The 14,858-nt window shown below is 35.0% G+C and overlaps 1 protein-coding gene across 1 annotated transcript in view; it reads left to right on the top strand.

Annotated features, from left to right (window-relative positions):
• Positions 1 to 14,858, top strand: part of ADAMTS12 (ADAM metallopeptidase with thrombospondin type 1 motif 12) — a 1,263,798-nt gene that overhangs the window by 512,504 nt on the left and 736,436 nt on the right. Inside the window, exon 5 of the mRNA XM_053701185.1 lies at positions 4,283 to 4,366. Coding sequence (XP_053557160.1) covers positions 4,283 to 4,366 — 84 coding nt within the window. The remainder of the gene's footprint in view (positions 1 to 4,282; positions 4,367 to 14,858) is intronic.

Genomic DNA, 14,858 nt, shown 5'->3' with positions numbered 1-14,858 from the left:
ACTCCCTATAAATATAAGCTCCTTCCAGCTTATATATATGTGAATAATCAGAAGAATATGTATGGATATAGGGGCGTGATACACTTAAGGGATATAGTTTAATTATAAGGGTTACAGAATTTTCCAATATATTACTCAATGATGCAAATTTTAAAATTATTACTGAGACCAAATTGGCCGGTGTATACAAGTGCAAAGAAAGAATGATAAAACTTATTATGTGAATATAACCGAGTGTGCAGGAAAATTAAACCATTTAGAGGTGGTGCCTTTTAAAATGGTTTATACTGCTATTTATAGGTGTATTGGTAAAGAGATTATCAAAAAGTGCCTGGTTTTTTTATTGTATGTGACGGCGTGTTGCCTATTAAAGAACCTAAGTGATTTAGAGGGGATGTGTCTTTAACCCATAAGATTGCGCTAAAAGTGTAGATTTATTATGTGAAGGATTTTTAGTGAAAATAATTTTGTGTAGTGAATGATGTAGATTTCCTATAGTGTACAATCAACTGAAGAATTTTGTGAAAATAATATTGTGTAGATGCTATATAGCTGAATTTATAAAATAATATATAAAGAACATATAAAAACAATAATAAGGGACTGGGAATAGCTGAAAATGTTAGCTCATGGATAAATAACTGGATAAAAGATAGGGAGCAACGAGTAGCAGTAAATGGATCATACTCAGATTGGACAAAGGTAATCAGTGGTGTCCCCCAGGGATCAGTACTGGGCCCTGTTCTTTTTAATATTTTTATAAATGACTTGGAGAAAGGATTAAATAGCGACATCTCTGTTTTTGCAGATGATACTAAGTTAAGTAAGGTCATTAGGTCAGAGCAGGATGAACTCTCTTTGCAAAGGGATTTGCTAAAATTAGAACTATGGGCAAGTGAATGGAAAATTAGATTTAATACGGAAAAATGTAAGGTTCTACATTTTGGAAGTAAAAATAAGCAGGCTATGTATTTTTTAAATGGGACAAGACTTAGCCAAACACAGGAGGAAAGGGATTTGGGAGTAGTAATAGATAACAAGCTAAAGATGAGTGCACAATGCAGGGCAGCGGCTTCAAAGGCTAATAAGATACTAGCATGTATTAAAAGAGGCATTGATTCAAGGGAGGAAAGCATAATTCTGTCATTATATAAAGCCCTGGTAAGACCTCACCTTGAGTTTGGAGTGCAGTTCTGGGGACCGATTGCTAAAAAAGATATTGCAGAACTAGAAAAAGTTCAGAGAAGGGCCACAAAGCTAATAAGGGGATTGGAGAAATTAACCTATGAGGAGAGGCTAGCCAAACTGGGTCTGTTCTCTTTAGAAAAAAGGCGCTTGAGAGGTGACATGATTACTTTATATAAATATATTCAAGGCCCATATACAGAGATGGCAGAAGCTCTTTTTATTCCAAGAAAATTGGTTCTGACAAGAGGTCATAATTTAAGGTTGGAGGAAAGGAGATTTAATCTCCTGCAACGGAAACGTTTTTTCACTGTAAGAGCAATAAAATTGTGGAACTCATTACCAAAGGAGGTAGTGAATGCCAATACCATAGATACATTTAAAAATAGTCTGGATAAATTTCTGTATATAAACAAAATTCATGGATATGATTGCTAGTATTAAATGGGTCACATTTTAATGGGGTTATTTAAGCTTAACTGGAGCTTTTTGTAAGTATTTTAGATTTGTATAGGTTGAACTCAATGGACTTCAGTCTTTTTTCAACCTTATCTACTATGTTACTATGTAACTATGTTACTATGTAATAATTGTCTTTAGATAGTGAGATTGAATTAACATAAAATTTATTTAAAATGTATTGTTAAAATAAAATATATAATCCTCGTACTAGGTAATTACCACTTCTTTTCAATATATCTCTGGGACGTCTCCCAGATTTAATTTATGTATTCAGATAAACAAATAAACATATAATGACCCTTTATATTTAGAACTATTACATGTAACTAAAAATAAACACAAGATAAAATTAGCAGAAAGTCCGTTCTAAAATCCCAAAAGAGAACTCCAAATGTCTATTTTGGCTTGGAATAGCTCCTATTTTTATATAAGGATTGAGAAGCTCAAAGCAGTTGGAGTTATAGTATACTGCTTATAATTTACTTAGTACCACTCTTAGTGCTATGCACGCGGTAAAAGAGGTAAAGAAGTAACTGTGTATTTGTTGAAAGCAATGTTACAGACACTTTTGCTTGGAGCTTTTTCAATATATGGTTTAAAACAGTTAAAAGTTCATATACCGCTCTTGGTGCTGTGCATGCGGTAAATCGAATGACTTATTATGAACTCCAGAAAGATAAGGATTATTGTACGTTCACCTTTTCAATTAAAAATGTCCCAGTTTGTATCAGATTAGTTCTTACTTACAGTTCTTACTGTTATGTTAGACAGCACTACTGTGGCCGCTTACTTTTTCTCCAAGATGTTCTCTCACTCCGTTGTTTGTCTTCGGCGTCTGACGTCACACTCCTCCGTGGGAGGTCGTCTTGCAATGGCAGTTAGATCGCTGCAATGGCTCCAAGCAAAAGTGTCTGTAACATTGCTTTCAACAAATACACAGTTACTTCTTTACCTCTTTTACCGCGTGCATAGCACTAAGAGCGGTACTAAGTAAATTATAAGCAGTATACTATAACTCCAACTGCTTTGAGCTTCTCAATCCTTATATAAAAATAGGAGCTATTCCAAGCCAAAATAGACATTTGGAGTTCTCTTTTGGGATTTTAGAACGGACTTTCTGCTAATTTTATCTTGTGTTTATTTTTAGTTACATGTAATAGTTCTAAATATACAGGGTCATTATATGTTTATTTGTTTATCTGAATACATAAATTGAATCTGGGAGACGTCCCAGAGATATATTGAAAAGAAGTGGTAATTACCTAGTACGAGGATTATATATTTTTTTAGCAATACATTTTAAATAAATTTTATGTTAATTCAATCTCACTATCTAAAGACAATTATTATTGTTTTTATATGTTCTTTATATATTATTTTATAAATTCAGCTATATAGCATCTACACAATATTATTTTCACAAAATTCTTCAGTTGATTGTACACTATAGGAAATCTACATCATTCACTACACAAAATTATTTTCACTAAAAATCCTTCACATAAAAAATCTACACTATTAGCGCAATCTTATGGGTTAAAGACACATCCCCTCTAAATCACTTAGGTTCTTTAATAGGCAACACGCCGTCACATACAATAAAAAAACCAGGCACTTTTTGGTAATCTCTTTACCAATACACCTATAAATAGCAGTATAAACCATTTTAAAAGGCACCACCTCTAAATGGTTTAATTTTCCTGCACACTCGGTTATATTCACATAATAAGTTTTATTATTCTTTCTTTGCACTTGTATACACCGGCCAATTTGGTCTCAATAATAATTTGAAAATTTGCATCATTGAGTAATATATTGGAAAATTCTGTAACTTTTATAATTAAACTATATCCCTTAAGTGTATCACGCCCCTATATCCATACATATTCTTCTAAATTGGAAAGTTGTTTAAAATTGAATGCCCTATTTGAATCATGAAATTTTATTTTTTACTTGACTGTCCCTTTAATATTAGCTTAGAGTGAATTGCTAATAAAATGTTGAGTTAGCTTTAGCATTTGCTTCCTCAGTTGAATGTGTATGGTGGGTAATTATATAAGAAGCTCTGAACGTTATAGGCACAATGAACAAAATCCTTAGGTTTAACAATGTAAGTTACACGTTGAGGAAGATGTCATGGATTACAATGAAACTTTAAATTACTTTACAAAATAAAGAAGCTTACCATTATCCATAGATAAGCAGCATACACGTCAAGACTGAAGCTACTTTACAGACAATTAGGATTACTCAATAACAATTTGCTGTGACTAAATACACCTTATTATGTAGGGTCTAGTCATAAAGCATACAATAAAAAATCAAATCACAATACTGTGCAAAACAATTTTGTTAACCACGAAGGCGTAAAGGTTGGAGTCATTGTGAACGTCTACAATTATCTCAGTGACCTTTTCATTGAGCTTGATATGCGCTAGTCATCTGGAAGTAAATGTTTACTTCATTATTATTTTTTCTAAAAAAGCATATAAAATGTAAGAATTGTGCTTTATTTTATCTGATATTTTTTTTTTAAGAGTTATGATTTTTTTTTTTTTTTTAAATGATTTTAAAACAATGACCATGTCTATGGAATGTGTTAACTCATCTAATCCCTGTTTTATTTTATTTCCAGGTTACAGGATTATTTCATGATCCCAGCATCGGCAATGCAATTCATATTAAAGTTGTCCGTCTTATTTTGCTTGAAGAAGAAGAGGTAATGATGAATCTTTTTGCTTTTAATTGCAATAAATATTAAATTTTATATACCTTTATTAATAATCATTATTTAAATAAAGTATAGTTTAACATAGCCATTGTAAAGCTTAACTTTGAAAAAATATACACAAATTTTAAGACACGATAGAACACTGTAGTATGTAAAATAAAATAGCTCTGTCTAAACAACATGTGGAATATGAGAAAAGCTAAAATTTCACCAACAGCATTATTAAAGTGATACTGGTGGCATTTCAGTGAAGTTTAAATACCAGCAGAGGAGAAAAAAAAACATATTAAAGGAGCATAAAAGTAATTTTATATGAATTTACTATATATCAGCAATATAGTATTGATTTGCAAAAGAAGTATATAAAAAAATAATTTTTAAAGAAATTAAACTTACTTGGCTTGCATAATTTGAAAGGCTTCAGTAGATTGCAGGGATATAACCTATAAAACCTATTGTTTACCTTGGCCCCTAGTTATCAAGCCGTCAACCTCAAATACGCTGGAAATCCGCAGCGTATTTGTGGCGAGGCTGATTCGCCTTAGTTATCAAGCCCTAGATACTGGCAAAAGTAGAATTTAGTGACGTAAGCTTCGATCCGCCGGACTCAATCCGACACAAATCGATGCTTACGTCACTACAGATGTTCCGCACACAAGTGCGGCACAATCTGACTACTTTTGCTAGTTATCAAAAAACTAGCAGGTACGCTCTGCACTTTTCCGGCCCAGCGTACCTGGTTTTCAAACCGCCGCCCTGGAGGCGGCGGATCCCATAGGAATCAATGGGAGTCTGACCATAGCGAAAATTCATGTTCGCTGCTGCCAGACATCACATTGATTCCTATGGGAGATGTCTACACCTAACACCCTAACATGTACCCCGAGTCTAAACACCCCTAATCTGTCCCCCCCTACACCGCCGCAACTAAATAAAGTTATTACCCCCTAAACCGCCGCTCCCGGAGCCCACCGCCACTATAATAAATCTGTTAACCCCTAAACCGCCGCTCCCAGACCCCGCCGCCACCTACATTATACCTATTAACCCCTATCCTGCCCCCCCTACACCGCCGCCACTGTAATAAAATTATTGACCCCTAAACCTAAGTCTAACACTAACCCTAACACCCCCCTAACTTAAATATTAATTAAATAAATCTAAATAATATTTCTCTTATTAACTTAATTAATCCTATTTGAAACTAAATACTTACCTTTAAAATAAACCCTAATATAGCTACAATATAAATAATAATTATATTGTAGCTATTTTAGGATTTATTTTTATTTTACAGGCAACTTTCAATTTATTTTAACTAGGTACAATAGCTATTAAATAATTATTAACTATTTAATAGCTACCTAGCTAAAATAAAGAGGAATTTACCTGTAAAATAAAAACTAACCCAAGTTACAATTACACCTAACACTACACTATACTTTAATAAATTATTCCTATTTAAAACTAAATACTTACCTGTAAAATAAACCCTAAGATAGCTACAATATAAATAATAATTATATTGTAGCTATTTTAGGATTTATATTTATTTTACAGGTAACTTTGTATTTATTTTAGCTAGTTAGAATAGTTATTAAATAGTTATTAACTAATTAATAACTACCTAGCTAAAAGAAATACAAAATTACCTGTAAAATAAATCCTAACTTAAGTTACAATTAAACCTAACACTACACTATCATTAAATTAATTAAATAAATTACCTACAAATAACTACAATTAAATTAAATAAACTAACTAAAGTACAAAAAATAAAAAAAATAAGTTACATACATTAAAAAAATATTACAACAATTTTAAGCTACTTACACCTAATCTAAGCCCCCTAATAAAATAACAAAGCCCCCCAAAATAAAAAAATTCCCTACCCTATTCTAAATTAAAAAGTTACCAGCTCTTTTACCTTACCAGCCCTTAAAAGGGCCTTTTACGGGGCATGCCCCAAAGAATTCTGCTCTTTTGCCTGTAAAATAAAAATACAACCCCCCCAACATTAAAACCCACCACGCACATACCCCTAATCTAACCCAAACCCCCCTTAAATAAACCTAACACTACCCCCCTGAAGATCATCCTACCTTGAGTCGTCTTCAGCCAGCCGAGCCACCGATGGAACCGAAAAGGAGATCCTCCAAGGGGATCTGAAGAAGTCTTCCATCCGATGAAGTCATTATCCAGGCAGCGCTGAAGAGGTCTTCCATCCGATAGAAGTCTTCATCCAGGCGGCGTCTTCAATCTTCATCCATTCAGAGCGGAGTGGAGCCATCTTCAGACGAGCCGACGCAGAGCCATCCTCTTCTTCCCGACGACTAACGACGAATGGATATTCCTTTAAGGGACGTCATTCAAGATGGCGTCCCTTCAATTCCGATTGGCTGATAGGATTCTATCAGCCAATCGGAATTAAGGTAGGAAAAATCTGATTGGCTGATTGAATCAGCCAATCCGATTGAAGTTCAATCTGATTGGCTGATTGGATCAGCCAATCAGATTGAGCTCGCATTCTATTGGCTGTTCCGATCATCTTGGATGACGTCCCTTAAAGGAATATCCATTCGTCGTTAGTCATCAGGAAGAAGAGGATGGCTCCGCGTTGGCTTGTCTGAAGATGGCTCCGCTCTGCTCCGGATGGATGAAAATTGAAGACGCCGCCTGGATGAAGACTTCTATCGGATGGAAGACCTCTTCAGCGCCGCCTGGATGATGACTTCATCGGATGGAAGACTTCTTCAGAGCCCCTTGGATGATGACTTCTGCCGCTCCGGATCTCCTCTTTGGTTCCATCGGTGGTCGTCTGGCTGAAGACGACTCAAGGTAGGATGATCTTCAGGGGGGTAGTGTTAGGTTTATTTAAGGGGGGTTTGGGTTAGATTAGGGGTATGTGCGTGGTGGGTTTTAATGTTGGGGGGGTTGTATTTTTATTTTACAGACAAAAGAGCAGAATTCTTTGGGGCATGCCCCACAAAAGGCCCTCTTAAGGGCTGGTAAGGTAAAAGAGCTGGTAACTTTTTAATTTAGAATAGGGTAGGGCATTTTTTTATTTTGGGGGGCTTTGTTATTTTATTAGGGGGCTTAGATTAGGTGTAAGTAGCTTAAAATTGTTGTAATATTTTTTAAATGTTTGTAACTTATTTTTTTTATTTTTTGTAACTTAGCTTTTTTTATTTTTTGTACTTTAGTTAGTTTATTTAATTTAATTGTAGTTATTTGTAGGTAATTTATTTAATTAATTTAATGATAGTGTAGGGTTTAATTGTAACTTAGGTTAGGATTTATTTTACAGGTAATTTTGTATTTCTTTTAGCTAGGTAGCTATTAAATAGTTAATAATTATTTAATAGCTATTCTAACTAGCTAAAATAAATACAAAGTTACCTGTAAAATAAATATAAATCCTAAAATAGCTACAATATAATTATTATTTATATTGTAGCTATCTTAGGGTTTATTTTACAGGTAAGTATTTAGTTTTAAATAGGAATAATTTATTAAAGTATAGTGTAGTGTTAGGTGTAATTGTAACTTAGGTTAGTTTTTATTTTACAGGTAAATTTCTCTTTATTTTAGCTAGGTAGCTATTAAATAGTTAATAATTATTTAATAGCTATTGTACCTAGTTAAAATAAATTGAAAGTTGCCTGTAAAATAAAAATAAATCCTAAAATAGCTACAATATAATTATTATTTATATTGTAGCTATATTAGGGTTTATTTTAAAGGTAAGTATTTAGTTTTAAATAGGATTAATTTAGTTAATAAGAGAAATATTATTTAGATTTATTTAATTAATATTTAAGTTAGGGGGGGGTTAGGGTTAGTGTTAGACTTAGGTTTAGGGGTTAATCATTTTATTATAGTGGCGGCGGTGTAGGGGGGGCAGGATAGGGGTTAATAAATTTATTATAGGTGGTGACGGTGTAGGAGGGCAGGATAGGGGTTAATAAACTTATTATAGGTGGCGACAGTGTAGGGGGGGCAGATTAGGGGTTAATAAGTTTAATATAGGTTGCGGCGGGGTCCGGGAGCGGCGGTTTAGGGGTTAAACTATTTATTTAGTTGCGGCGAGGTCCGGGATCCGCAGGATAGGGGTTAATAACTTTATTATAGGTGGCGGCGGTATAGGGGGGGGGGCAGGATAGAGGTTACTAGGTATAATGTAGGTGGCGGCGGTGGCCGGGAGTGGCGGTTTAGCGGTTAATACATTTATAAGAGTTGTGGCGGGGTCTAGTAGCGGCAGTTTAAGGGTTAATAACTTTATTGAGTTGCGGGGGGCTCTGGGGGCACCGGTATAGGGGGTAGAACAGTGTAGTTAGTGTGGGTGCTTAGTGACAGGGGTATCAATAAAGCTGTGAAAAAGCCGAAGAGCAGCGAGATCAGATGAGTGATAACTATCAAAGTCCACTGCTCATCGCCCCGTACTTGGTGCGCGGCTTTTTGACAGCTTTTTTGATAACTTAGGCGAAATTTTGAAGGTCCACGGCGGCGATGGTAGGCGAGCTTAGGCGGGCGTATTGGACCGGCGAAGGCAGGTAAAGTAGACGGCTTGATAACTACCCCCCCTTATCTGCTCTGCGTTAGGCTGAGTAAGATGTCCTGCACTGAGCAAAGCAGTCACTTTGTAGCAGGGTTCAATATTTTCTATGTAGCTGCCCAAAATTTTTTTATGAATAGCAAGAATGGGGGGGGGGGGGAATAAATATAAATAAAACATTTAAAGGTAATGTATGTTATATCTTTTTTTTTTTTTTTTTTACTTTTATGTCCTTTTAATTCCTTAGCTGTCTGAAAATTTTACACCCTTGATTTCTGAGGTATAAAATGAACTCATAACCTCCCTTCCCCTTCACTCTGTTCACAATCTCCTACTCTCCACCTCCTCACATTCCCGTTTACAGGACTTCTCCAGACTGGCTCTCATCTTGTGGAACTCTCTGCCTCATTTCACAAGACTCTCCCCTAGTTTTGAAAGCTTCAATCGCTCCCTAAAGACTCTACTATTCAGTGATGCATACAACATACACTAATCTTTCCTAACTCCATTGCTATCTAACTCATTGAACCCCTTAGCATTTAAGCCTATGAATCTAGCTGTTTGTAGATCACCTTTATAAGAGCCGACTACAACAGTGCAACTCTCGGCAGGGCCCTCTACCCATTTGATCCCTATAAATGTTATCTTGTATACCGCCTATGTTCATAGCGCTACGGAATCTGTTGGTGCCCTACAAATACCTGATAATAATAATAATAATAACAATAATAACTGTAACTGCTAATTTCTCCCAACCATAAGCCACAACCCTAACTCCTAAATGAATTCCATCTAGCCATTATTATTATTTTCATCCTCATTCTCATAATTTATTTATAAAGTGCTAACGTATTTTAGGGTGTTAAGTCATAATAGGTATATGATAACAACCTTGCCAAATGACAATTACATGAATGATAAAAGGCAAAAATTTGTCTGTTAGTTACCATTTGATGTATGCTACCTTTACAAAGAGTGGTCTACAATGTAGGTGGACTCATGTACCCAAATGCTAAAGCAAGTAAAAGTGGGAAAGCTAAGACAGAAGGCAAGGTAAAAAATTGGAAACAAATTCTTGTTGGTTATATTAAGACGGCTGTTCCTTAACTCGTCCGCCTGCTCTGAGGCAGCGGACAGGAATCCACCCGATCACATACGATCGGGTTGATTGACATCCCCTGCTGGCGGCTAATTGGCTGCAAATGTGCAAAGGGCGGCATTGCACAAGCATTTCTAGTGAAATGCTTGTGAAATGATAAATGACGACAGCGTATGCTGTTGGCATTTATCGATGTGCGGCGGACATGAACAACTAATTATATATTTAAAAATACATAGACCATTTTCCTGTATGTGAGGAACATTGAAATGTAAAATATTTACAGTATATACACAGTTAAGCACATTAATAAATATTAAAGATGAATACATATGATTTTTAATGTTTTGAGGTATTTGATTGGAAAGGGCTTCGATGTTTGTTTTATATATATATATATATATATATATATATATATATATATATTCTGCATATACATACACATATACACACACATATACTGTATATATATATATATATATATATATATATATATATATATATGTGTGTTTGTTTGTGTATAATTGTATGTATACAAGTATAAACACATAAATACTTCTCTAGTGAGTGCACACTACAGAAGCTTTTATTTATATATATATTTGTTAGAGCACTTTTTTGTCAAACACCTTATACCGTATATCTTTGAGCCCTTATATTTTTTTCAGCAATTTTTTTTATTAAATATTTTTATCAGATAGTGTTTATTTGAGTATAACTGTACATTGAAATGTATTTATATTGTGTTTATTGAAACATTTTTTAACTCACTAACCTTTACACGAGTTCTTCAGTCCTGCTAACCCAACGAGAGCAAATCATGATTGTGTTTAATTTAAACTTATTATGCACATTATTTTCGATGCGCGCAAAAGCTGGGAAAAAACAATATCACTCGTGGTCAAAAGTTAGCGCGCTACTTGTAATCTAGCCCTGAGAGCTCTAAACATCTGTAGATGGGACTTGGAGGAGTAATGAGAGGAGAGAAGTAGGTCTTGGGGCGGGTAAAGAGATGAGTGACAGAATCTTTGCAAACAAATGAGAGTATAGTGTTATCGAGGGCTTTGTATGTTAGCATCAAGATTCTAAGTTTTTTTTATTTTGTTTTTTGAGTGGTTTGCAATGTGGTTGCTAAAGGAAAGTTAAATGACTATAAAAAGGCATTAGAAGTGAGGAATAGTTTGTTTTTTAATTAGAAGATGCAGGTTGATGTAGGAGTTCAAAAATAATTTTGCTTAGACAGGTTGGGGATGGTGGATAAGGAGTGTAGCATAAACTTGTAGTGTAAATATAATTCAGATGATTCAAATGTGTCTCTAAAGCTACTAAGGAGTGTAGGAATATTCTTGGAAGCAGCAGGTCAGCTGAGTATACTATGGGCATGATATACTATGGCATGATAACAGTATGTGTGCCATAGTTAGAGGTTCACACTATCAAGGGCAGAGTAGCACACAGTGGACTGAGCAGGCAGGATTAAAAGGGGGTTAAGAGAACTGTTGAGAATTACTTGATTTTATTCTCTTTTTTTTTTTTTTATAACCTTTCCTGGATGGGCTGATGGGAGCACAGTAGTTATAGTGATGTTGTATATTAGTAGATAGTGGTTATAAATAAAATAAGAGTTGGTGTAAGACAGAACATTGGAGACTAAAGTTCATATTAAGTGAGTGTCTCTTCTGGTGAGAAGGAGGATTAGTCTATAGTGAGATGCCAAAGGAACAATAATTTAAAGAAGCTTAGATACACCAAAGTTAGTGAGAATACTAACAGACATAATAATTGCAGAAGTGTTAGTGGAGAGAAAGCAAGGTAGCCAGGTGGCAAAGTGATGAATAAATTGTTTGGGTGACCCAGGGGAATAAAATATATATAAAAAATTAGAGATAGAGGTGAAAAAAACAAATTAAAGGGAATGTGTTTAATAAAACACAGTGGGCAAAAGAGTAGGGTCTGCTTAGCATCTGTAACCACTTGTGCAAGAGCAGGGGCACCACTGCATAAGCACTGCCATCATAGGCAGGTAGGTTCTATAGTTGTGAGCCTTGTCCATTCCCAATTTGATAAATGGGGTCTATGGGGTCAATTTATCAAGCTCCATACGGAGCTAAAGACCGCTGCCCCATAACCTGTCTGCCTGCTCTGAGGCCGCGGACAGAAATCCACCTGATTGAATACGATCGGGTTAATTGACACCCCCTGCTAGTGGCCGATTGGCCACAAATCCGCAGGGGGAGGCATTGCACCAGCACCACCAGAACTGCTGGTGCAATGATAAATGCTGACAGCGTATGCTGTCGGCATTTATCGATGTGCGGCGGACATGATACGCTACAATAATAAATAGACACCTATGTGTGCGGTTTGCATGAGAATTAAAGTGGGGATAGGAGAGGCTAAGGATTTGGGGAGATAACACCTTCATGCTGAGTGTGAGAGGAGATAGGGTTGTTATATGCAACATTTCATAAGAACTGAAGATTACAAAAGAGATGGACATGTGAGGGCAGTAAGTGAATGGACTAAGGAGAGAATGAGTCAAATAGTATTTTTGGTTAAGAAGGAATACATCCATAGGAGGAATGAAAAAGACAGAAAGCATGTTTAGCAGAACAGTTATCTGACAAAATAGCAGAAATGCTTAACTCTGCTCACTTTATTCATAGCTCCTTGTTAGCAGTTACTTAATTCTTTTGCAGTTAATTTTGCTGTCATTTAGAAAGATTCCCCTAGCAGTGCTTTCTCCAAAGATAATGTAAAATGTATAGACCTGTGAAGAGAGCTGAATCCAATTAATTCTTTGATTACAGGATCACAAAAACGCAATAGTGGTGGTAAAAATTAGACCAGATTAAAAGGAAAGAAACAATAGTTGAAAGTTAAATATAATTTATTATTTAATACAAACAAAGTAACGGTTTACAAGACTTAAACAGTGAGGTATTGGAAATATTGTTAAATAATGGCAATGATTAAACAGTGCATTAAAAGGAATTGAAATCCCAAACTTTTCTTTTGTGATTTAGACAGAGCATGCCATTTAAAAAAAAAAAAGTTTTTCAATTTACTTCTATTATCAAATTTGTTTTGTTCCCATGATACCTTGTGTTGAAGAGATACCTAGGTAGGCATCTGGATCACCACATGAAAGGAAATAGTGCTGCCATCTAGTGTGAGAGTGTGCTTACTGGTCTATAAGTTAATATATAGCATATGTATAAACTCACGGTTACTGGCACACTCATATTAAAATCCATAGTGGATATTAGAGCATAATGAAAATATTCATATTGTAGCACTCTATGAACAAATGATAAGCTTGTATACACCGTAGCAATTTTGAAAAATGAATTAATTAATAAACTGTGCCAGTATTCCTGAGTTCACATTTGTAGCTTAAGAAAGAGCCCATAAAAATTATTATATGTGTCTCTATCTGTCAAACATGTATCATGCAAAACAAATACCAATATACACATCAGTTTCATAAGCAATGCTGTACACTTAACATTAAATATCATATGACTGTTTGCAAAAATAAATAAATGAATAGAGATGCTCAATTCCATATTATTATGCAGATTAAAAACACATCATTCTTGGTCACCATGGCTAAATTAATCAAAATAACCATTAATCATTATTAAACCTATCAAAATGATCTGTCTGAAGTGGACAAAGGGTATGTAATTAGAGAATCAGGAAAAAAATGCATTTATAGAGCATCCTTATATATATATGATTAAGTATGTATGTACCAAAAAGAGGGCCTCTTATCGATCTCTTAACTTGTTCAATTACTAGCTCTTAACTTGTTCAATTATTCCAGGATCCTTACCCTTACTTCTCTCGTGGTCATACCTATATACTCTAAATTGCATTCTTGACAGATAACCAGGTACACCACGTATTTGGATCTACAATTGGTGCAATGGTCTAGATCATAAATTCTCTGTGTCACCCTGGATTGAAATTGCTTGGCCACCAGAGTATGTCCACATGCTTTGCAGTTCTGTTTGCTGCATTTAAAGTGACCTTTACAGGACAAACAAACTCTGTCTTCTGTTTTATGATGGATCATACTGGGGGACAAACAATTACCCAGAGTTTGATTGAGTCTGGAAACAAAGCGACAACCTTTCTTAATTATAGGATTCAATGATTCATCTCAAATAAAAATGGGTAGATTTTTTTCTGACTATTTTGACAACTTCATCATACTGTCTGCTAAATCAAGAACTAAAAATAGTTATTTCATCCTTTCCAGAGTCATTCCTAGATAGAGTCTTGTCACTTAGTAAGGTGGACCTATCAATAAATTGTACCTGTAATAAAGCTCTATTTATCATAGAAGCTTTATAGCCTCTCTCCAGAAATTTTGGTGTCAGATTGGAACTTTCTAGCATGAATGTTTCAGAACTAGAACAGTTCCTTTTTAGTTTGATAAATTCTCCTTTAATCATCCCAAAACCATTGCATTTGGTATGGGAACATTTTGCATGAAGCAGAGTATTAGATTTTATCGGCTTACTATATAGCTCAGTATCGACTCTATTCGCACAGGTATTACCTATGAGAAGTCTAAATATGGAACCTTTACTTCATCATAATGGAACGTAAATTCCAATCCTCAATCATTAGAAGGAGATCATTGATGTACCAATGATCTAACTTTATCAGGTGTCTGTAGGGGTTATCTTGTCCATAAACGTGGAACAGCTCCCACCAACCCATGTACAGGTTGGCGTATGAGGGATCAACTTTTAATGAATTCTGCAGTCTCAAAATTATTCAACCCCGTAATAGAATCCCGTACAAATATGCAA

Source organism: Bombina bombina, chromosome 2 (assembly GCF_027579735.1).
Source record: "Bombina bombina isolate aBomBom1 chromosome 2, aBomBom1.pri, whole genome shotgun sequence".
Taxonomy (NCBI): domain Eukaryota; kingdom Metazoa; phylum Chordata; class Amphibia; order Anura; family Bombinatoridae; genus Bombina; species Bombina bombina.
Note: the sequence above shows the minus strand (reverse complement) of the source record. Positions and strands in the feature narration are given on the sequence as shown.